The sequence below is a fragment of the Narcine bancroftii genome, chromosome 3 (genome assembly GCF_036971445.1).
Source record: "Narcine bancroftii isolate sNarBan1 chromosome 3, sNarBan1.hap1, whole genome shotgun sequence".
Classification (NCBI taxonomy): domain Eukaryota; kingdom Metazoa; phylum Chordata; class Chondrichthyes; order Torpediniformes; family Narcinidae; genus Narcine; species Narcine bancroftii.
Window position 1 is genome coordinate 166,327,274 of NC_091471.1, and position 24,088 is coordinate 166,351,361.

The following is a 24,088-nucleotide window of genomic DNA, read 5'->3' on the forward strand; positions in this document are numbered from 1 at the left end:
AATAAGCAAGTCTGAAAATGCTGGAGTTGAGTGTAGTGCACATGCTGGAAAAGCTCAGCAGGTCACGCCTGCCTGATTTTGCATACACCTCATCAGTTACTCCCCCTCAACTATCAGACTCCCAAAATAGACTCATTCAGAACCTCATTATTACTGTTTATGTATATCTACATCTATATTTACATGGTTAGCTTGTTTACAGTTCTTTCTTTGAGTACAGTTTACAGTAGTTACCGCAAAAAGAATCCCAGCATTTTATGTAATGTCATGTATGCACACTGATAATAAATTTGAACCTGATGAAGGGCCCAGGCCTAAAACGGTGGCTATTCTTTCCATCCAATGTATACTCCACTATCTGCTGAGTTTCTCCAGCACATCTGTGTATTGCAAATGATTCCTGATGTCTGGTATGGATTTGGCAGCCAAACAGACTAAGATTTCAAGACCTGCTCAATACCTACCCAACACTTTGCTCGGGTTGGCATCCAGGTGGAGTATGGCAGCAGCAAAAGGAAGCGCAAAGGTCAAATAACTCTTGGAATCTTGGAAATATGGAAATGCTGGTAATATCAAAAAGGTCCTCATAGCCTCAACATCAGGTGGTGAAGATGGTAACTGGCAGATGAGTCGATTCTCTACAGACACAGATGCCTATAAGTGGAAAGAGGTCACAGGGTACAGGTCAAAAAGGTTGCATCATCTGAGGATTCCAAAACCAATCATCCATTTTACACCAAGGGATGGATTACAGAGAACTGAGATGAGGAGAAATGTCTTCACTCAGGGTGGTGAATCTTTGGAATTTTCTATCCTGGAAGGTTCATGAATAGTTAAGCAGATTTTTGGGCACTGTATAAAATCTAAATATCTGGGAATAGAGTGACCTTGATGAACGGCAGAGAAGGCCAGAGGAGAGAGATGGGTTTATCCTGCTTCTTATTCTGAACTTATTATCCAGCATCTGTGGCCTTGTGCCAAACAGACATGAGAATTGTCCCTTCTCAACCTGAATGAAGATCAGGGAGAATTGTAATTTTAGGATTTTTCACAATGTAAATGACTTCAATTTTTTAAATATTTTATTTTAATGTAATATTTTAATAAAATAATATTTTTAAAAATTATTTAAAGTAATTTTAACAATTAAAAAGTCTTTTAAAAAGTCTAACAAGTTAAGCCAGGTAAATGGGATTAAATTAGGTTAACAAATTGTGCCAAAGGGCCTGTTTCTGTGCTGCACATTTACAGGTATATAATAGGAAGTGAGGCTCCACCTTCAGCCTTAACCAAGCATTCTGGGGTAAAAGGTGAGAGGTACACCAATGCAGACCTGAAAGGCTACACTTCACCCATTTCTCCTATTCCAGGATCAGGTCACCAAGGGTGATCACACTGATGAATCCATGCCAGGTTTAGTCCAGGATAAAGAGAGTGTCAATACTGTAGACCACATCAAATCCAACTTCACCCAAACTAACCTTCAAGGATTAGCATTGAGACAATTTTACATGTCTTTTGTTAAAGGGCGACTTTCTTACTTCCTCAAAGAGAAAGAATGCCAAGCAGAGCAAACAAGATTCAAGCCCTGCACCAATACCTGTTGGAACAACTTGGAATATGGAGACTTCACAATGTTCTCAAAAAATAACTTGACTGCATTCAAGTCAATGCCTGGGTTTCGAGGGCTGGTTTTGAAATGCTCATCGTTTCTGCAGAAAGAAGCAAGTACAGTATGTTAATATCCATGTACCCAAGCATTCTGTTACAATTTTTGCATTACTCCCAAAAATAATCCCAGTATTTTGGGATCCTATAATTTACAGACAATGAACAGTTTTACAATAGTCTATTAGAGTGTTAGCAGTTACATAGTAATTCAGAATTTAATCATACCAAATTTTTAAAAATTACATTATGAGATTTGATAATCTGGTGGAAAACTGGGGGTTTAGGAGGATGGGGAAAGATGTTGACAATGACTGGATTGCTCTAATCCAGTTCGACAAAGCAGCAGCCAAACTCTATCTGTGTTGCTAGATTGCTATGACATACCTTGGCAGAATCCAGATACTCACCCTCTTTGCATTGAATTCAGTGGATATGGAAATCAGGAGGCAAAACTCTCCGACCAGATGGCATTACCATCAAGTTCTCCAGTTTACCTTAGGACCCTCCACTGTCTCCTCTCTTCCTCATGCCTCTGTCTACTTTTCTCCAGCACTCCACTCCCTTCCCTCTCTATTAAGAGAGCTTTCCCTTCACCTATCTCTTCCCAGCTTTTTTCTCTTCTTACTTCCCACCCATATCTACCGATGACCTCTTACCAGTGGGCCTGTTCGCCTCCTTCCACCCTTCCCCACACCATTTTATTCAGGTGTCTACCTGCTTTTTGCTCAAACCTTGACGAAGGAATCAGCCCTAAAACATTGGTTATGTTTAGAATCATAGAACATTACAGCACCTTCAGCCTCTCTAGTCAGTGCCGAACTATTAACCCTAACCCCACTGACCTGTACCTAGTCCAGAGCCCTCCCATCCAAGTACCTGTCCACATTTTTTCTTTAATGTTAAAATTGATCTCACATTCACTTTAGCTGGCAGCTTGTTCCACACTCCTACCACTTTCTGGATGAAGAAGTTCACCCTAATGTTCCCCTAAACTTTTCCCCTTTACCTTAACCTATGTTCTCTTCTTTGTATCTCATCCTCCCTCAGTGGAAAAGCCTACTTGAATTTACTGCCTATACAACACACAATTTTGCGTACTCTGTCAAATATCCCTTCATTTTTTCACACTGCATGGAATAAAATCCTAACCTGTTTAACTTTTCCCTGTAACCCAGATCCAGAAGTCCAGGGAACAGTTTAGTAAAGCTTCTCTGCATTCTTTCAATCTTATTGACATCTTTCCTGTAGTTAGGTGACCAAAACTGCACACAATACTCCAAATTTGGCCTCACCTATGTTTTTTACAACTTTAACATCCCAACTACTGTGCTTCGATTTATGAAGACCAATATGCCAAAAACTCTCTTTACAACTCTATCTCCCTGTGATGGTACCTTCAGCGAATTATGCATTTGTATTCACAGATCCCTCTGTTCTACTGTACATCTCAGTGTCCTTCCATTTACTGTGTATGTCCTTCCTTGGACTGTCCTTCCAAAATGCAACACCTCACACTTGTTTGCATTAAATTTCATCTGCCATTTTTCATCTAATTTTTCCCTCTGCAAGCTTTCCCTTTCTTCATTGTCCACAACACCTCCAATCTTTTAGTCATCTATAAACTTACTGATCCAATTTACCACCCTATCATCCAGATCAATGATATAGATGACAAACAACAATGGTCCCAGCACCATTCCCCAAGGCATATCAATAGTCACAGACCTCCAGTCTGACCAGCAATCATCCAAAACCACTGCCGTTTCTCCCACACAGCCAATGTTGAATCCACTATACTACCTTACCATGAATATCGAGCATCTCAACCTTCCTGATTAACATCCCTTGTTAAAGGCCTTACTGAAGGCCATGTAGACAACATCCAGTCTTTCCTTCATTAAATTTCTTGGTAACCTCCTCTAAAAACTCTTTCACATTGGTTAAACACAACCCACCTCACACAAATCCATTTTGACTATTCCCCAATCTGTCCCTGGCTATCCAAATACTATATATCCAACCTCTTAGGACACCTTCCAATAATTTATCTACTAGTGATATCAGGCTCACCGGCCTATAATTTCCTGGGTTACTTTTGGCAAGTTTTTAAATAACGGAACAAAACATGAGCTACCCTCCAATCCTCCAGCACCTCAGCTATGAACAAGGATATTTTAAATATTTCTGCCATGGCCCCTGCAATTTCTACACTAGCCTCCCTCAAGTTCGATGGAACATCTTGTCAGGCCCTAGGCTTTATGACAACAAGCATATCCTCCTCTTCAGTATATATAGATTCCATAATCTCACTTCTTGTTTTCCTTATTTCACAGACTCAGTGCCAACTTCCTGAGTAAATACTGATGCAAAAAAAAAACTATTTAAGAGCTCCCCCATCTCTTCCGTCTCCATGCATAGTTGACCACTCTGATCTTCAAGGGGACCTATTTTGTCCCTTACAATCCTTTTACTCTTAATATACCTGTAGAAATCCTTAGGATTTTCCTTCACATTGTCTGCCAATGCAACCTCAAGTCTTCTTTTAGCCTTCCTGATTTCTTTAATTTTTGTCTTGCATTTTTTTATACTCAAGTACATCATTTACTCTTTGATGCCAATACCTGCTATACACCTCTCTTTTTCTGAAGCAAATCCCCAATATCTCTATGCCTGTTAACTTTGCCTTCGATTCTGACAGGAACTCTGTACTCTCAAAATTTTGCTATTGAAGCCCTTTCACATACCTTGCACATCCTTACCAGGAAACATCTTATTCCAATCCATGCTTTCCGAATCCTTTCTTGTTTCCTCAAAATTGGTATTTCTTCAATTAAGAATCTCAACCCGAACCCAAATCTATCCTTCTCCATAATTAACTTGAAATTAATAGCATTATGATCACTGGATCCAAAATGTTCCCCTACCCATACTTCTATCACCTGTCCTGTCTCATTCCCTAATAGGAGATAGAGTATTGAACTCTCTAGTTGGTACCTTTCTCTTTCTATATATATTAGATATAGATAGATATAGATATATATAGAAAACTTTCCTGAATAGGCCATTTCCGCTCCGTAAATGGTTATATGGTTATATCTTACAAACTCCAAGCCATCCAGCTTTTTTAAAATATGGGAATCCCAGTCAATAAATGGAAAGTTAAAATTTCCTATCTCAGCTTTATGTTTCCAACAGCTGTCTGCTATCTCTCTATAGATTTGCTTGTCCAATTCTCGCTGATTATTGCACGGTCTATAATACAACCCCATTAGTGTGGTCATACCTTTCCCATTTGTCAGATCCACCCACATAGCTTCAGTAGATGAGCCTTCTGGTGTGACCTATCTGAACACAGCTGTGATATTTTCCCCGATGAGCAATGCGGCTCCTCCCTCTTTCATCCCTCCCATTCTATCATGACAGAAACAATAAAGAACGTAACCTATCGAGTTTCTCCAGCACTTTTGTGTTTTAAATCCAATCCACTGCCCTCTGTATTGCCCTTCCACTACACTAATCATGCAAATTTGAAGTTCCCATTATATTCACAGAGCAGGAAGGATGTGCAACAAACACAGCCTTTATAGTATTGTCCAAGTTTTGAAAAGATCTCAGAGTGATCTAGGTGACCTTTCCACACGTCCTTTGTGGCATGGTTTAATGAAGATATGATCTAATGACACAAGTCAGGGAATATAGAAGGACTCGGGATTACCATCATTCTTTCATGCTGAGGTGAGCGCAGAATATTTGAGTTTAAAAGGTGGAACAGGTTTCAAGGGGTAAAAGGCTGCTTATATTCTTAACTTCTTACTGTGAAGGACTGCTCACCTCTTTTTCTTAAGATACGGAATCAAGGTTGACTTGAAGATAAATATCCGGTATGAAAATACAATTTGCTGGAGGAACTCAGTGGGTCAAGTAGAATTAGTGGGAGTGAAAGAATTGTCAACATTTTGGGCTGGAACCCTTCTTCAAGACTGCCAACGCACTATTGAAGGAATGCTGCAATGTATGAACAATGGACTTTTAGATCAGAAGTTAAACCAACACCGCATTTACTTTTTCAGTTGATGCAGAAGACCCCAAGGCATTTTTTTTCAAAAGGAGAACAGGGAAGAGATTCCCAATAACTTGGCCAATTCTAATTCCTCAATCAATATCACTAATACCAGGCATCTCATCACATGACTCACTGCTGTATATTGGAGGTTGCTGAAGCTCTCCCCCATGACAGTGGAGAATACATTTCAGAAGCACTCCATTGACTGTAAACCCCTTGGCAACAATCTGTGCCAATGTCAAGCACTATCTGAATGAAAATGCTTTTTACTCATTATATTGTAAATAAATAACTGCACTTACTGGTAGTTAAGAAAACTGCCATTTAAACACCCAGGTGAAGAAAATATCACATTCAATTCACTGTGGGGGAAAAAGAGAGAAGAAAATGTTAAATGGGTTAAAAAACACAAAATGCTCTTTAAATATCTCTCCGCATAATTAAATCTGGCCATTGGCCTACCCTTCGTCAGCAGTTAAATGAAATTCTGCTTTCAATTGAATTGTAAACCCACCCTGGACCTGGACATAATGGGGGGAGTGGGGGGGAGAGGCAATGCTAAAAACACACCACAGGTCAGGGAGCATCTGTACAGGGAGAAATCAAATGAACATTTCAGGTCAAGGAACGTTTGAAGACCCATTAACATCAATTCTGTTCTCTTTCTTAAGTATCTTCTGCTTTTACTTCAGATTTCCAACATTGGCAGTTTTTTTTTTATTTTTCAGCTGTTGGAGTTGATTTTTCGCCTGCTACCTGCATTGTATTCAAAGCTGTTGCTGAAACAGCCAATCCCTGCCTCAGGACTGTCCAGGGAATCTGTGCAAGCAGCCACCTATCTCTCCTGCTTGGAGCAGTTGTGAAAATGGCTTCCTTCCTTGTGCCAATCTGGCATCTGCAGCTGGTTACCAATCTCCACTCTCAACCACAGGAGGATTTCATGCTTAATCAGTTCTCAAAGTGCCACACCCAAATTAATAGTTTTAATCAGGAAGCTTTCTTGAAAGTGGAATACAACTCTGGATGTCGATTACCATTAAGGTAATCCATGCAAAAATCTCCCTGTGACAAAGAAGCAAATTGACAGCGCCAGATAATGTAAATGCAGCACATTGTGAGAAAAATTGTACAAACATCAGTACATTGTGACAGGTTCAATTTTTCATGACTGCTAATCAATCAGGATGAGGGAGGAGTAATAAAATGGCAGGGATGAACAATGCAGATCAGAAAGTAGGGGGTGGAGAATAAAAAAGACTTTAAAGGTTGTGGAATGTGAAAAGACCAGCAATGTTATGGTTATCTAAGGCCCTCGAGGATTGGAGTGGAACCAAAGATGGGGAGAAACTGGAGTGGAACCAAAGATGGGGAGTTACAGCGTATGTATCCTTTTTTTTTTAAGGCAGTCACTCAGGATTGAAGATCTATTCCAATTTTGTGGCCGCTGTGGGAATCACAAACTGCTCTGTAGGTGGGACAGGAGACATCTGACTAGTGAGCGGATTGAGTAGCTCTGAAGCTGTATGCCCCTTGCACCACTTACCACACAGTTTCTGTGTGCTCCTATTGCATGGATGCAAAGATGGAAATCAAACCGATTCCTGGATATTAATGCTGGATATTAATGGAATCAAAGGATATGGGGATATGGCAGAAAAACACAGTTGATGTTCATCAACAATGGTGCTGCTGAATGGTAGAACAGGCTCAAGGGACTGAATGGCCTCTTACCTATTTTTAATATTGTTAAGTTAATCGGAGGACGAGGGAAATGGGAATGAAATGAAGCTGAAGGCTTGAGGGAAATGGTGCTACTGCCTCACAGTTCCAGGGACCTAGGTCCAACCCTGACCTCAGGTGCTGTGTATGTGGCATTTATATGTTTTCCTTGTGGATTTCCACAGAATGTTCTGGTGTCCTCCCAGATACCTGGTTGGTTGGTTAAATAACGACTGCAAACTGCCCCTTGTGCGCAATGTGGGTGGCAGGAGAGTCAAAGTGCTTGTGGGCATGTGTAAGAAATAGGTTATTGAATTAAATTTTGTGTACCAAAATTCATTATTTGTGCTATCCAGGCAATCCAACGCAGTGAAACAACCAATTCACAAATGCATTGACAAATAAATAAATGTCAAGAGTAGAATAACAAGAGCCAAATAGTGCAGGGAATGGAGAGAGTACAACATAATGCAGGGAATGGAGAGAGTACAACATAATGCAGGGAATGGAGAGAGTACAACATAATGCAGGGAATGGAGAAAAGGAGAGTTACAAAAGTCAGCACAATCTTTTGCAAGCTTGGGATCCATTCAAGAGACTGATAACATTAGGAAATAAACTGTTTTTGAATAACACAGTGTGAGGAATAATGGGATTGCTCTGATTGCTGGCCTCATTGGGCTGAGTGGCATTCTATGTTATATGAAATTCATCTTCCAAGAAATAACGAAGCTGGCGAACAAAAGGGGGGAGGGGCGGAGTGGAGAACAAAAAGAGGAGAAATTATCCTATCACTACGGCATGGGGCTTGCTTGCTGAGCCAACCGACCTACTTTCTGTCATCTTCCTGTGGTGCTGAAGCATGCATCAACCAATTATGGTTGGTGGCAGGATTGTGCTGTTAACCACCATGAGATACAATGACCTCATCACCACCTATCACAGATCTATTTACAGCTAATGCAAATAATTCTTAACACCAGTGCAGTTAGCATGTGTGGCTGGGTTCTGTGGGAGGAATGACATCTCTTGTTGGGGCTATGTAACAGCAGGCTTAATCAAAGCATTGGCGGACCGACTTGAAGAATTTTAGCTGTCCAGAGAGTGAGATAATTTGTGTGTATGTCCCAGATATAGAATGGCTCGGTCTTCTTTCTGTCAACAGAAAGAAAGATAAGATAGAGGATTAAAACGTGAGATCCCTCAGAAGATTATTAGTTACCATGTGAAATCAAAGAGAGAAAGCATTAAATGTATAGTCAAAGGGATGATATGGGTGTGTGTGAGAGGGAGAGAGAGAGAGAGAGAAAGAGACAGAGAGAAAGAGACAGAGAGACAGGCAGAGGAAGTCGACAGAAAGGGGAGAGAAAAAATGCAAGAAATAAACCTTTAGTCAAATGAATACAGAAGAAGGAAAGGAAGCCATGCCACAGGAACAAGGAGACTTGCAGACTGTTACTATTGCCATTATTAAATATTATTTCTTTGGATTGAATTAAAATTTTCTAATATATTTATTGAAAATAACCAAATGACTGCAGAAGAAGTCCTGAACAAATTATTTGAAATCTGATTCTACTGAATTCTTAAAGACAAAATTGCATTTGGCCAACATTTACAAAGGAGCAATCTTAAGCTATATTTCCTGTTTGCATCTCTAGGAAATGCCTCCCTTGGTAACAGGTATCAATGTGACTCCTGCTATAGTCGCCCCACTGAGAGGGCCTGGAGGCAAAGTGAAATCAGTCACGGGAATGATGTAGAAAAAATAGGACGAGCATTTGAGATGAAGTAGTCTAGACTAAATAACTTACTTGAGCACATCTTTCCCCGAAAGGCTAAGTAACCACTTATTGCTATTGTTAATGACCCTGATACGCCTTAAAGAATTCAAACAGCGGAAGTCATCAGGGACTTGTGAGTTCTGCAAAACAGAAACAAAGCACTTGAAGGTGAGGTTCAGGGAGAAGTGCAAGGTGGTTTAAATGACTGGCATTCAAAATGAGACAGAAATATCCTGCTACTTATCTATGGGTTAGTTGTTTGGAGATTAAGGCAAAACAAAGGGAATTTTAAATTTTGGTAAAAGTAGTAGACAGTTTAGCAATCGCATAAACATTGTTCTCACTATCACATGCATACACAATGCACACCTATGCAAACAAACAATAACAAATGTACAATCACATTCACTCATCGTCTCATCCAAATACATTCATATGCTCTTACTCATCCTAACGCATGTAAACACACCCAAACAAACTCTCACACATTCTTACTTACATGTAATAAGGATACGCTCAAGTACACCCACCTAACGCAAAAAAAAATCACACCAACACAGTAGACACACAACTGCTGTTAGACATTAATGATTATACCTTTGAGGTCAATGCCACTTCTGGCATGCTTGGATTAAAATGAATTGCAAAGTGTAAAGAGCCAATTCATCAAGAGTTCCAGGGTTTAATTTTGAAATAGAATATGACAAGTGAACGCATACTGATTTTTTTTAAGCTTATCATGGTCCAAATACCGCCCATGTCCATAATCTCATGTTAATTACTGGGGAATTGGGGGCAGTGAGTGGAGGAATAGCTCATGTACCGGCTGGATCTCTAACTCGCCATTAACTTGCACAGTCCCCTGAATATGTTCCTTATTCCAACAACTCTGCACCATGGTTTGAAAGATAAATGGAAGCACAAATTCTATATGTGAAGATAACCCAACACATTTCACATCTAACACATTGGAAACAAGGAACATCTGTGAGGGAAGTAGACATAACATCCTTGTTCATGCATCTATTTATATAAGGGCAGCCCCACACAACTGCAGTTTGGCCCTGCAAGGAGATTTTGGAATGGGCTCGGACAGGGGCTGTTCATTCACCGTGCTCCCAAAATCCCTGTCAGCAACTCCAACTTTGCTTCACAGAGATTCAACATGCTTGAAAGACTTTGAGCGTGTGCCTTTCTTGGGCCTGGTCTCACCTCATGGTGAAAGAAGAGGGCAAAGTTCTGATCACCGCCACTGGAGACCTGCTTCAGCACATGGTAATTCGACGGGTCTGCCAACAGAGCAAAGCAAGTATCAATGCACAAATCTGGCTGTGGTCAGTCACACTTTTAGAATTATTAACATTAACAGAGGGATCTTGTGGCAGAAGTGGCCACACAAGTAGACAGGGTGGTAAAGAAAGTTCCTGTATACAGTTTCAATGTAGAACATTCATAGTGCATGGGGCAGAGTACAGGTCCTTCAGCCCATGCTGCTGTGCCAACACATTTTAGCCTACTCAACAATCTAAATCTTCCCTACTTTACACCCATAACCCTATTTTACTTCCATCCATGTCTTCTTTTTAAATGTCCCTTTTGTAGCAGCCTTCACTACCACCCCCAGCACCCACTACTCTCTCTGCAAAAAATGTACTCCTGAGTCTCCCCTAACCTTTCCTCCCATCTATATGTCCTCTGGTATTTAGAGTTTGCTCTAAAGTTTGTTTGCCTTCATTGGTTGGGGCATTGAGCGCAAAAGCCCTGGGGGGTGGGGGGAGAGCATAATGGCATAGGGGATGAAGGTGAAATTACAACTCTCCCGGGGGATTAAAATATTAAGCCTGAATCCTGAATTAAAAATGGATTTTAAATTAAAATGTATTCAAATACTCCAGAGTTTACCTAGAAGCTGTTGGACATAGCAGCTAGAGGAAAGAAAGCAGTAAGAGAGAAGAAAATCGCAAGTAAGTATATTAAAAGGAACAAGGAAGAACAGCCTACATTACAGGTGGAGCCTGGGTCTCTTCCAAAGCAACTGATTCGCATGATAACGGCTTACTTCCAGCCAAAACCAGCGCCACCTCCTGAGAACACCAGGGAAGATGGTGCCGGGTCGATCCAGATCTCCCCTCAAGAATATACTAATATTCGCAAAGGTTTATTTCCACGCATGCCTGAAGAAGGAGATTATGCCTTGGAATGGTCACTCCATAGCGCCATCCCCAGTAGTGCTGGTGAAGTGAAGGAAATGCAGGCGGAAATTCCAAACATGCCAGAACTGTCAGGAGTACCTGCAGTTTTGACAGCTAGTGATCAAGAGACGAAGGGAGATCAAGAAGAATCAGATAAAGCTGAAGATGATTAAGAAGATAGAGAGGAAACACCAGGGGCTTCAAGTTTTGGTAAAAAAAGAACCAAATATAAAAGATCTTTACTTACTAATAATGGGTCAATATTAAGTTATAAGGGCTGATATTAGAGATGCGAGATCTGATCTGAAAAAAGCTAAAAGTGAAATTAAGGAAGTTAAAGCAACAGTCCAAAGAGTTGATTTGGATCTGCAGAGACTTAAAAATGATATGGATATCTATATGGATAGAATTGAAAGAGTTGAAAATTCAGATACACTCTTGGAAAAACAGAGGAAAGAAATGATGGATAAGATGGAAAATCAAAGTAGACGGAACAATGTTAAAATTGTTGGACTTGAAGAAGATTTTGAAAGAAGTGGCGATCCTATGGAATTTTTTTCAAAAATGGATTCCTGGAATCTTGGGAGAAGAAAAGTTTCCAAATGGAATCGAATTGGAAGGGGCTCATTGAGCTTTACGGAGGAAGGCACAGCCCAATCAACCATCAAATGCTATATTGATTAAATGTCTGTGATATCAAGACAAAGAGAAAATTTTAAGATTCACGGTCCAAAAGGCAAGGCAGGACATGGAACCTATGGTTATTGTTGGAAATAATTTTTTTTTTATATGAGGATTTAAGAAAAGCAGTGGTGGAGAGAAGAAAACAATTCAATCCAATGAAGGCGATTCGTTGGAAGAAAGGCTATAAGTTTACTTTCAGATATTCAACTATGTTGAAAGTGTTTTTGGTGAATGAATGACTTAAGTTCTTTATGGATGAAGAAGAAGCATGAAGATTTGCAGAATCACTTCCTATAATTAAGGAAAAGCAGCAAGAATTGTTGAGTTCAAGTCCTCAGCAAGAAGTTCAGAGGGGTGCTGCGAATCCAAATTACACTGAAGAAAGTTGTGCCAAAGCAGATTATAAGCTGTCAAAAGGAGTCTCAGTTGAAGCCAGAAACTCAGATGGAAACCTCTAATTGATGATGATCAAGTTAATGTGGACCTTGAAGCGGTAGGTGATTTATGATCTCTAATGTGTAATTAATTAATTAATTCTTCCCCTTTTGGGGGCGGGGAGGGGAGGTTTAGACAGTCTTCCTTGTTTGCCCAAACCATTATGTGCCACAATCCGTACGGTGGAGGGAAATAGTGCTGTTATTTTTTTTTTATTCAGCAGTTTTTGGGGTTTTTTAATAGTTTTTTTTTAAAGTATTAGTTTTCTTGTTTGGGTACTATAAAATAGATTGTAACACAAATATTATAACATTGATTGTAACACAAACATTATGAAATAGATTGTAGAACAAACATTATGAAATAGATTGTAGACTATATGTTAACTTTTATCTTAACTAATTACTAATGCTTAGAAGGGAGAGCTAGTTATTTGCTTGGGGGCAAACGGGGAGAAAACTTGTAAACGGGCAATGGGATCGGGGAAACGGCTGGGGGGTATACGCAAAGGAGGGTTGGGGGGAGCCCTCGCCCGCCAGCCGAACAACCCCGTGAACAGAACCCGTATAGAGCTTGGCAATAGTAGGCGAACTAATGTAACGTGGTGGTAGCGTAGTCAGGGCAAGATTGTCCTCTAAAGAGGACAAAGGAGGGATTGTTAGGTAAAAACATCATGAGCTGGGAATGTAGAGGGAGTCACCCAGTGCTGGGCCGTAACAAGATGCAGTTGTGACCTTGTACTCTCAAGATAAGAGTGGGGATGACAAATTGATGTGCAGGAGGCTAGCAGAGAGGGACAGCAACAGTTTATTCATTGGACAATGTCATGGTATGATCATTTACTAAGTACGTATCCTAAAGTATATAAAAAACACCACTTGCTGATAACGGCAGAATGCGCCTTCTCCAACTAACACTGTTAGTTGCAAGTGTTACAATCCGGCAATAAAGAACAAAGAACCTTGATTTCAACTCAGTCTGGTGTTTGACTCACTCATTCATGAACAAAGCAGACCTAACAGTACTAATAGATTTTTTAAAATTCTTTTTTTATTTTATTCTTAAAGGACAGAAATTTCACACAGGAATCAGGATAAAGAAACCTGAGAGAACGGGATTGGAAGAGATTTTGATTGGGATAATGTATGATTAAAAATATTTTTTTTTCTCTAGTTTTAATGTTAATGCATTACCAGTAAGAATTTTTGATACTATATAATAGATCCTGTGGGGAGATTTATTCTGAAATGTGGACATTGGTGAATATATATGCACAAAATGTAGGTGATGGAGATTTTATAAAGAATACTTTGTTACTCTTGGTGGAAGCACAAGAAAAGGTTTTAATAGGAAGAGATATCAATTTTGTTGTCTTGATCCATTATTGGATAAATTTTTAAAAATAGTAATAAGAGCTAAAGCGGCAATGCCTATATTAAGTTATATGAAGCAATTAAATTTAGTTGATATTTGGCAAAAGTTGAATCCTAGAGAAAGAGACGATTCTTTTTATTTACATAGACATGATTCTTATTCGAGAATAGATTTTTTTTATTATCGGCACAGTTACAAGGAAGGATTACTAAAGTTGATTATAAAGCAAGAATACTTTCTGTTCACTCATTGATATTGATGTTTTTTTTATTGATATGTTCAACTTTAGAGGAAAGAAATATACTCTATAGATGGAGATTTAATGCTACATTATTAAAAAGAGTAGATTTTTGTGATTTAATAAGAAAGCAAATTCAATTATTTTTATGCTAATTTTAATTCAATAGATAATAAATGAATTATTCGGGATGCGTTAAAAGAACATACAAGAGGGAAAATAATAAGTTACTCAGCTAAAATTAAAAAGGAATATATAATAGAGACTAATCAATTAGAACAGATCATAGGTAAATTAGAAAAAGATTTCAAAATAATCCTTCTGAAGAAAAGGCATTTGACAGATTAGAATGGGAGTTCCTCTAAAGTTTTAGAGAAATTAAAATTGGGTTCAATTTTTATAGATCGGTCTAGAACGATGTATAAAAAAACCTGTTGCAAAGATAGTGACAAGTGGACAGGCGAAGGGAAAATGTTTGAAGATGATGTGCAGGGCAAATTCTTTTTTCTCAAAGAATGGAAAGTGCCTGGAACATGCTGTTTGGCCAGCCAATAAATAGAGGGGATGCGGTGGAAGCTGTTACATTCGTGATGTTTAAGAGACATTTAGACAAGCAAGTGAACATATAAAGAATGGATCATGGGCAGGCAGATGGAGAAGCTTAATTTGGCACTGTGCTTGGCCAATAGGCATTTCTATGCTATACTGTTGTGTGCCACATTTGCAATCTTCAATTTTAACACTCACAGGTCGGCCCAATTAACGCAATGCTATTACAGCTCCAGTGACTCGGGTTTGCACCTGGCATTACCTTTAAGGAGTTTGTACGTTCTCCCAGTGACTTGCATGGGTTTCCTCCAGATATTCCAGTTTACTCCTACCCTCCAAAAATGTACTGTCCTTGTATGTTAATTAGTGCCTTTAGCCAGAATGGGCTTCATGTCTAGAAGGGCCGGTTACATTTCTGTATTTCTAAAATAAGAATTAAGTCCTCCCCCCACCTCCCACCAACAGGTCACTTCAATGGATCCATTGTCATAGGAGATTGTCAAAGTCAGGAGTATATCAGAAGGAGCTATAAATCAGAACCAGTACAGTTCTAGTGTTTTGGCCAATGTTTGTTCCTACCCTTTAGTGAATTGAGGATATTAATCTGGGCTAAATAGTTCTTTTTCAGAAGACATAATCAAGACATCAGTTGCTCGTCAATGAATCAATAGTTCCGACCCTCAATTTAGCATTCACAAAGGATGGCACCTTCGATAATACAGAACACTCTGGAATTCACAATCTTTAGACTCAGAAAGGTGAGTATACCATTGACTCAAGGCTATCGACTCTTACTGGACAGCTAATTGTGATCAGAGCCCATTTGTATCTTGGGACACACTGATACAGATTTATTTTCCTTTGAAACACATAGTGGTAACTCATAGCTCATTGCTTCATTCAGTGTGAAACCAGGGGAACACAAGGTTCACCTGCATTGCTTCTTTGTCTTATGCCCCTGTTTGTTCCCCAGCTTATCATTACCATACAGACACCATGAAAAAATCTTGTGCCCACACAACCCTGTATTACAATAGGCAGAGCTGAGTCCACAGTCAGAATGGTCGAGCAGGCTCTATGGGTCAGATGGCTGACTCCTGCTCCAATTTCTTATGTCCTTATGAGCAAATAGAGAGAGTGTACATTGTACATTTATACATGAAGCTAAAAGAGCATGGTCATTGTTGCTGTTTAGGTATGCAGCTGATTACAGTATTATACAGCAAGGTCCAACAGTAGTTCCCACATCTGTGGGCATTCTTCACTTGCCATTTCCAATGATCTTATGCTTGTTGAATGAATCCCATCTTAAAAGGTCTTCTCACTTAGTGAGAGACTCTTCCCTCTTACCATCTCTTCATAGAGCCAATCCTTTTATTTGGTGAGCAACTCTTTAATCTCACTTAGTGAGAGACTCTTCCCTCTAACCATCTCTTCATAGAGCCAATCCTTTTATTTGTTGAGCAACTCTTTGATTCTGGTGCTCCATTTCCATGACAAATTATCCCATATCCAACAGATTCGTCCCTTCTGTATTGTCATTCCTCCTTGGGTTGAGACAACACTGACTTCACATGAGAACTGTACTGGTAGCCTACAATACTATTGTTTAGTACATAAAACCAAACAATGATGCATCACAACACTTGAAGAAAAAGACCTTAGTTTATAAACCTGTCCTTTCAGCAATTCTACATTTGTTTCCTTTTCTCTGCTTTTATTTTGAAGATTGTCATTCCTTCTTCCAAATGCAACACCAACTGAGGATATTTTAAACATTAGATGACAGGCAAATCACAACAATCCTCACTCAACAAAGGAAGGTGGGCATGCTCAGCAGGGAGCTTATTCTAGTAATCAACGGCAAGGTTAATGCCGCCAGCACAACCCAAAACTTACCGCTATTGATGCTAACAAACTCTTGTTCATCGTGGAAAGAGGACCACATCAGGACTTTCCTGCTTTGTTTGACTCAACCCAAAAAAGACAGCCAAATGGATCAATCAATGAGGTTCGCAATTGCTACAAGTTTATTCATATTGTCTGTGGTGATGTCCAACAGGAGAAATAACTCTTGTGAAAATTGAGCCAAAAATGAATCGAAGCTCAGACTTTTGTCACAGGCTTCATCATACTTAAACAGAACACAATTGCAGAAAATTAAACAAGAAATCATCCAGTTCTTACTGCAAGGATCAAAGTTCCCTGAAAGTGGCAATTCATGCCTACATCCTATTTTGAATAGGATCTTCCAATCTACTGGGACCTGTCCAGAGAATTTTGGCAAATTGTCACCACACTGATTCCATCTGCATTGAATTCGTCCATCGTTATTGAATGAAGATCTACCGGGACCAATGCCTGAAGAGGGCGCACAAAATCTGTGAACCGGTGCGGACTCGAAAGGCCAACATGGCCTGTTTCCGCTCCGTAAATGGTTATATGGTTATATGGTTAAGAAAGTCTGCAGATGCTGTGGTCGAGTGCAAGACACAAACATGCTGGAGAAACTCAGCAGGTCGAACGGTATCTATAGGAGGTAAAGAGAAATATATGTAATATATATGTAATATAGGTAGGAGAAATATATGTTTCATATATTTCTGCTAGACCTGCTGAGATTTTCCAGCACATTTGTGTATTTCGAAGGCCTCAGGCTTGAAACATTGGTTATCCTTTCCTTCCTATGGATGCTGCTTGACCTGCTGAGTTTCTCTAGCACATTTGTGTCTTGCACAATTGCAGAGAGACAAACTTGGGGGTTTCTACTTACCATTAGGGTCCACCTTGTACTTATGAGTTACCCAGTTTCCAGCCACTCTATATGGAACTTGAGCATTAACCATGCGTCCAGATCCCAGCTGACCTCTGTTGCCACGTCCAAAAGCATAGATCAGTCCAGAAGAAGGGACAAAGGCAAGTGTGTGCTGTCTGAAAGAAGCAAAGGCATGTCAAATGTTAGAGGCTGAATTTCATGTGATATTTAAACTAACAAAGTTGAAGTCAATAATTTTTCTGCAAACTGTCCAAAACTGAACAACTGCCTCTATCCTTTGATGCAGATTCATGGTTGAACTTATCCAACATCCACCCTTTGCCTGGAGTATTTATGGGGAGAATTCTGCCACCGTTACACAAGATGGTTTTAATCATTGCTATTCCTCAGGCTGCAGCTAAGCTATAGGTTGTGCCTGGTCTTTGTACTAAGCTGAATGACAGCACCTCTCATGTACCTTAATGAAGAAGAGAACATTTTACAACCATATGATCAGCTGGGATCCAATTTTTTCTTTATATACACAGCTACTATTCACAAACAACAAAGTGATAAGCTGCTGCAGTGATACTAAATGGATAACAAACATTGGCCAGGATCCAAGAAATTACTCCCTTCCTTTCTTTGAAATAATGCATTGGGACTTTTAATGCCCACCAAAAAGTCCAGACAGGTACTCTGTTGAACACCTGATCTGTGCTTTTGACCAAGCAGCATGTCATCAGTACCAGCCAGGAGTTTAAATCCAAACTTCTGGGGCCAGACTCCAGACTCAAGACATGAGGGCTGACACATCTGACACTAGAGGATTCCTTCAAGTGGACAGCATCTCATTTTAGGGATTACATGCCACTAGGCCTCTTGGACTTTGAACCCAAAAAGGGAATGGGTTATTGAGGCATTTACACAGATTAGGCAGTGACACTTACGGAGAAGTTGGAGCAGGAAAGATGACCGCAACAATAGACCAGTTAGATTTTTCCTTTCTTTATTGGATACAAGTGGCACAATACAGACCACATAGCATCCACCTGCAACTGTCATTGTATTACATCAAGAAACTGGAGGGACACAATGTATCTAGTAGTATCCATGAGTAGAAATGGTCAGTCAACATCTTGGGTCTACTCTCAATAAAAGGCCTGAATCCGAAAGGTTGAGCGACTATTTTTACCCACAGATGCTGCTCAAAGTTCAAGCATCTGCAGTTCATGTGTTTTGCTGTCATTGTCTGCTCACATGGGTATATTGGAAATAGGATAGGGACAAGAGGCAGCCATTTAGCCCTTCTTGTCTAACACAGTCAATCTGTATTTTGAACTCCACTTAGTCACCTTTACTCTACATCTTTTGAATCCGTAATTAGAAGAAACAGAACCAATGTGGGTTGAGTTAAGAAATGGCAAGGGTAAAAGGGCACTGCTGATAGTAATATACAGTAGCCAGGATGAGAATAAATTAAAACAGCAAGTTAAATAGGGAAGTCAGAAGGGCAACGTTTTTGTAGTCATGTTATTGTTATCGTGGGAATTTTAACATCCAAGTAGATTGGAAAAACCATGTTGGGACTGGATCTCAAGAGAACTTGTAGAATGCCTATGAGATACCTTTTTAGTGCAACTTGTTGATGAGCCAACTGGGGGATCAGCTGTACTGGATTGGATGTTGTGTAATGCACCACAGGAGATCAGAAAGCTAAGGGTAAAGGAACCAATAAGGGGGCAGTGATCACAAAATAAATGAATTCAATTTGAGATTTATCAAGGAAAAACTAAAGTCAAACCAATAAAAACACAATGCTGGAGAAATTCTGCTGGTCAAAGTGCTCTATATATCAAAAGCAAAGATACACAACCAACTTTCCCTATGCCTGTTAACTTTGCCTTTAATCCTGACAGGAACATACAAACTCTTACTCTCAAAATTTCACTTTACACTTTCCTCGCAAATCCTTGTCTGAAAATAACCTATCCCAATCCACGCATTTCTGATCCATTCTCAATTCTTCAAAATTGGTCTTTTTCAAATTTAGAATCTCAACCCAAGACCCACACCTATCTTTTTCCATAATTAACTTGAAGCTAATGGGATTTTGATCAATGGACCCAAAATGTTTCCCTACACATACTGGCTCATTCCCTAATAGGAGATCCAGTATTGCACTCTCTCTCATTGGTACCTTCTATATATTGATTTAGAAAACTTTCCGAAACACATTTCACAAAATCCAAGCCATCCAGCCCTTTTACAGTATGGGAGTCCCAGTCAAAATGAGTAAAGTTAAAATCTCGAACTATCATAAACTTATGTTTCCTGCAGCGGACTGCTATCTCTCTACAGATTTGCTCCTCCAATTCTCATTGACCTTTGGGCAGTCTATAAATCAACCCATGAGTGTGGTCATACTTTTGCTGCTCCTCAGCTCCACCCATATAGCCTCAGTAGATGAGGCCTCTGATCTGTCCTGCCTGAGCACAGCTGTGATATTTTCCCTGACATGCAATGCCACTACTCCCACTCTCCCTCCTCCCATTCTATTGCATCTAAAACAACAGAAACCCAGAACATTGAGCTGCCAGACCTGCCTTTCCTGCAACCAAATTTCACTAATGGTCACAATTTTATAATTCCTCTTGGCAGTCTGCGGTCATGTTCACCTGTCTTTCCTACAATACTCCTTACATTGAAATATATGCACCTGATAACTTTTCCACCACATTCAACCTGTTGATTTCTAACAGTATACAATTTTAACATCATCTTTTCTCTCCTCCACTCCTCTATCTGCTCTGGTTCCCCTCCTCCTACAAATCTACTTTGAACCCTTTGGAGCAGCACTTGCAAAGCTTCCCACAAGGATATTAGTCCCCCTCCAGTTCAGATGCAAACCATCCTATTGGAACAGGTCCCACTTTCCCTGGAAGAGAGCGCAATGATCCAGAAACTTGAAGCTCTCCCTCCTGCACCATGTTCAGCCACATGTTAAACTGCATTATCCTCCTATTTCTAACCTCACTAGCACATAGCATTGGCAGAAATCCTGAGATCACAAGCCTAGAGGTCCTGTCCTTCAACCTAGTACCTAACACCCTGAACTCTTCTTGCAGGACCTCCACGCCCTTCCTATCCATGTCATTGGTCCCTATATGGACTATGACACCTGGCTGCTCACCCTCCCTCTTGAGAATGCCATGAAATCAATCTGATATATCTCAGACCCTGACACCAGGGAGACAACATATCATACAGGATACTCAATAGCTTGACCAGAACCTCTTATCTGTCCCCCTTAACTATGGAATCCTCAATCACTACAGCTCACCTCTTCTCCTCCCTTCCTTTCTTAGCCACAGGACCAGACTCTGAACCTGAGACCTGATCGCCATGGCATCACCCCCTCTGCCTCTCTAATGATCCAGAATTCATCCAACCCAGGTCAAATTCCTTAACTCGGTTTGTCAAGAGCTGCAGCTGGATGCACTTCTCACTGCTGGCTTCCCCGACGATGCACATTCTGTAAAAGAAGTATTCCCCTGCCTTGGCTGCCATACTTGCTGTCTATAACTATTGGAAAAACATATGATATTGTATATAAAACCTGCCCTTACTTGTGCCTACCTGAGGAATCCTTTTTCCTCGAATAGGGTGGCCTTTACTTATTTTAACTCCTGATCCAGCACCTCAGCCCCTATTCACCATATCCTGAGCCAAAGTCTTTCCACTCTGACTCAGCCCACTCTGTCGATAGCTGCTCCACTACACAGTCCTTCATTTTTATAGTAATTTTTGGGGCACCTGATCGCTATTGTCTTTCAAATGTTGAACTCGATTGTCCAATCAGCTGCAATCTGCTGCCTTTTCTTTTCAACCCTTTTATCTACAACTTGAACTCGATTGCCCAATCAGGTGCTTCACTCTTTTTAAATGTTCAGTTCGATTTCCCCAGGGACAAATAAAGGAGAAACATGTCTTTGTCCCAAATATTATGGAGGGCACTATAGCTGGGACCCATGGAGGTATCCATGGCTATTCCTTTGATTTGAAGAAAGTGGGATGAGGCAAAGGAGAAGTTATCAATGAGAACTTCTGCAAGGCAGGGGAATGTGGTAGTGGAGGTTGACTAGCTGGGTCTCTTTCCAAGAAAGAAACAAAAGGCTTTGACACCTTCTGTATGGGGGCTGGAGGTGTAAAGGGTTTAGATGTCCATAATGAAAATGAGGCAAAATTCAGGGAATTGAAACTCATTGAAGAGATGGAGGGAATGTGAGGTAACGTGGATGTAGTCAAGGAAAGACCAGGGATGCAGTGCTGCTGGAGCACTGCTCCGCCACCTTATCGGGCTGCTTAGGGCAGCAGCAGCTTAATGCGAGATCAAGGCTATCTTCGTTACCCATAAACCGCCAAACAGCTGGAACTGCTCTACCAGTGCCAGCGCCAGGGAAATGCACATGCTTGTTGCACAACTACCACCCCCCCGCCCCCACAACCCGAGCACTATTCTCTATTCTGGAAATACCTGTTTATTCCACGACCAGTCATCCTACAATTCACTGTCAATTATACAACGCCAAATACAACATAGCAGTCACCAAGGCCAGGTCTCACAAGACCTCCTTGTCACTGTTTTTTGGTGAGCTCCGGCACCTAAAAATTTGCACTGCACCCTGGGTAAGATGATACTAGTTCAGTGGGGATAGAGCAATCCAGATAATTGGGTTTATTTATCTTGGGTAAGAGGTAGAACTGGGAAGTGCAGGGATGGGAAACAATAAGATTGGAAGCCATAGGAGGGAGATGACCAGAGGTTGGAGATGGTCATGATATTCTGTGGTGGGGTCCTGTAGAAGGGATAAGCAGGAGGAGGTGTTTGAAAGCTGTTGTACCTCAGCAAGGTAGAGGTCGGGAGGAGTCACGTGATGGAGTAGTGGCCGGACGGTGAACTCCAGCCCTCTCCAGAAAAGTCGGGAAAAACAAGAGAAAATACAAAGGCACAGAAATACAAGTTAAAGAAAAGTGAGTATAAAGGTGGAAAGAAGATGGAGACAAAAGAAGAAAAATCAAAATCAACGGTAAGAAGAGAGGAAGAGAAGACAACGGAGGAAAAAGGTGAAGGCCTTACCTGTCCGAAGAGGCCCGCTGTGGAGGCAGGAGCCCACTACCTCAGGTCGGTAGAAAAAGAACTACAACAATGGCTCACAGAGCCGAGTAAAAGTGCGCAACCGCGCATGCGCGAGGAGTCGCGCATGTGTGATGCGCATGAAAAAAAACACACCGACGGGAGGGGGGACCAGCTGGGGAGTCGATCTCCACAGCCGGCAACGACAGCTGCAGAACACCTGCAGCAAGAAGAGACCACAGAAGACAATAGAAACAAGAAAGAAGAGGAGGAAAGGGCACCAAAGAAACAACAGATGGCCAACCCAGAGGAAGAAGAAGAGGAAGAATACAGTGAAATAGATAAAGGGAAAGGCAAGGTAAAGGATATACTTGCTCTTGTTAGAGGATACATGGAGTCATTTAAAGAATGGCAAACACAGGAATTCAATGATTTAAGAAGAAGAATAAACAACACAGAAGAGAAAGTGAATAAAATAGATATGACCTTAACAGAAATGGGGAAAAAAATGGACAAGATGGAAGAACGGGCAGTAGCAGCAGAAATGGAGGTAGGAGACTTAAAAAAGAAATTGGAGGAATCTAATAAAAAAACTAAAGAGACACAAGAACTACTAGCTCAAAAAATAGATATAATGGAAAATTATAACAGAAGAAATAACATAAAGATAGTGGGCCTTAAGGAAGATGAAGAAGGCAAGAATATGAGGGAGTTTATAAAAGAGTGGATCCCTAAGACCCTAGGATGTCCAGAACTACAGCAAGAAATGGAAATAGAAAGGGCACATAGAGCATTGGCCTCTAAACCACAACCACAACAAAAACCAAGATCTATTGTAGTAAAATTCCTAAGATATACTACAAGAGAAAAGGTACTGGAGAAGACAATGGAAAAAGTAAGAGAGGGCAACAAACCACTGGAGTATAAAGGGCAAAAAATCTTCATTTATCCAGATATAAGTTTTGAACTCCTAAAGAAGAGAAAAGAGTTCAATACAGCAAAGGCGATTTTATGGAAGAAAGGGTATAAATTTACACTGAAGCATCCTGCGGTATTGAAAATATTTATTCCAGGACAACAAAACAGACTGTTCTCGGATCCAGAAGAAGCACGAAAATTTGCAGAACAATTACAAAAATAGACTGAGGGATGAAGACGGGTAATGAGAGTAAAAATGATCACGATTGATATGTATGTGGGTAAAGACAAAAATAGACTGAGGGATGAAGACGGGTAATGAGGGTAAAAATGACCACGATTGATAAGTATGCGGGTAAAGAGGTATAAGAGTGAATAGAGACAATGGGCATACGTGAAAGTATCTGTAATTAGAGGAAAACATAGATAGTATAGACAAGAATTAATAAGGGAAGGTAATGGAATAGAGAGAATAAGGAGGGAATTAAAAGAGTGACCTTTGTGACATATGAAAAGTGAAATCTTTTCTGGGGGGGGCTGGGTGGGGGAAAAGAGCGGTCACTGCAAAA

General features: G+C 40.4%; 1 protein-coding gene across 1 annotated transcript in view; it reads right to left on the reverse strand.

Annotated features, from left to right (window-relative positions):
• The window catches only part of LOC138757804 (probable E3 ubiquitin-protein ligase HERC3), an 89,535-nt gene that overhangs the window by 33,147 nt on the left and 32,300 nt on the right, over positions 1-24,088 (reverse strand). The window contains exons 8-13 of the mRNA XM_069925732.1: positions 17,483-17,640; positions 10,450-10,526; positions 9,268-9,377; positions 6,037-6,096; positions 1,601-1,712; positions 465-654 (exon numbers count right to left, since the gene is read on the reverse strand). Coding sequence (XP_069781833.1) covers positions 465-654; positions 1,601-1,712; positions 6,037-6,096; positions 9,268-9,377; positions 10,450-10,526; positions 17,483-17,640 — 707 coding nt within the window. The remainder of the gene's footprint in view (positions 1-464; positions 655-1,600; positions 1,713-6,036; positions 6,097-9,267; positions 9,378-10,449; positions 10,527-17,482; positions 17,641-24,088) is intronic.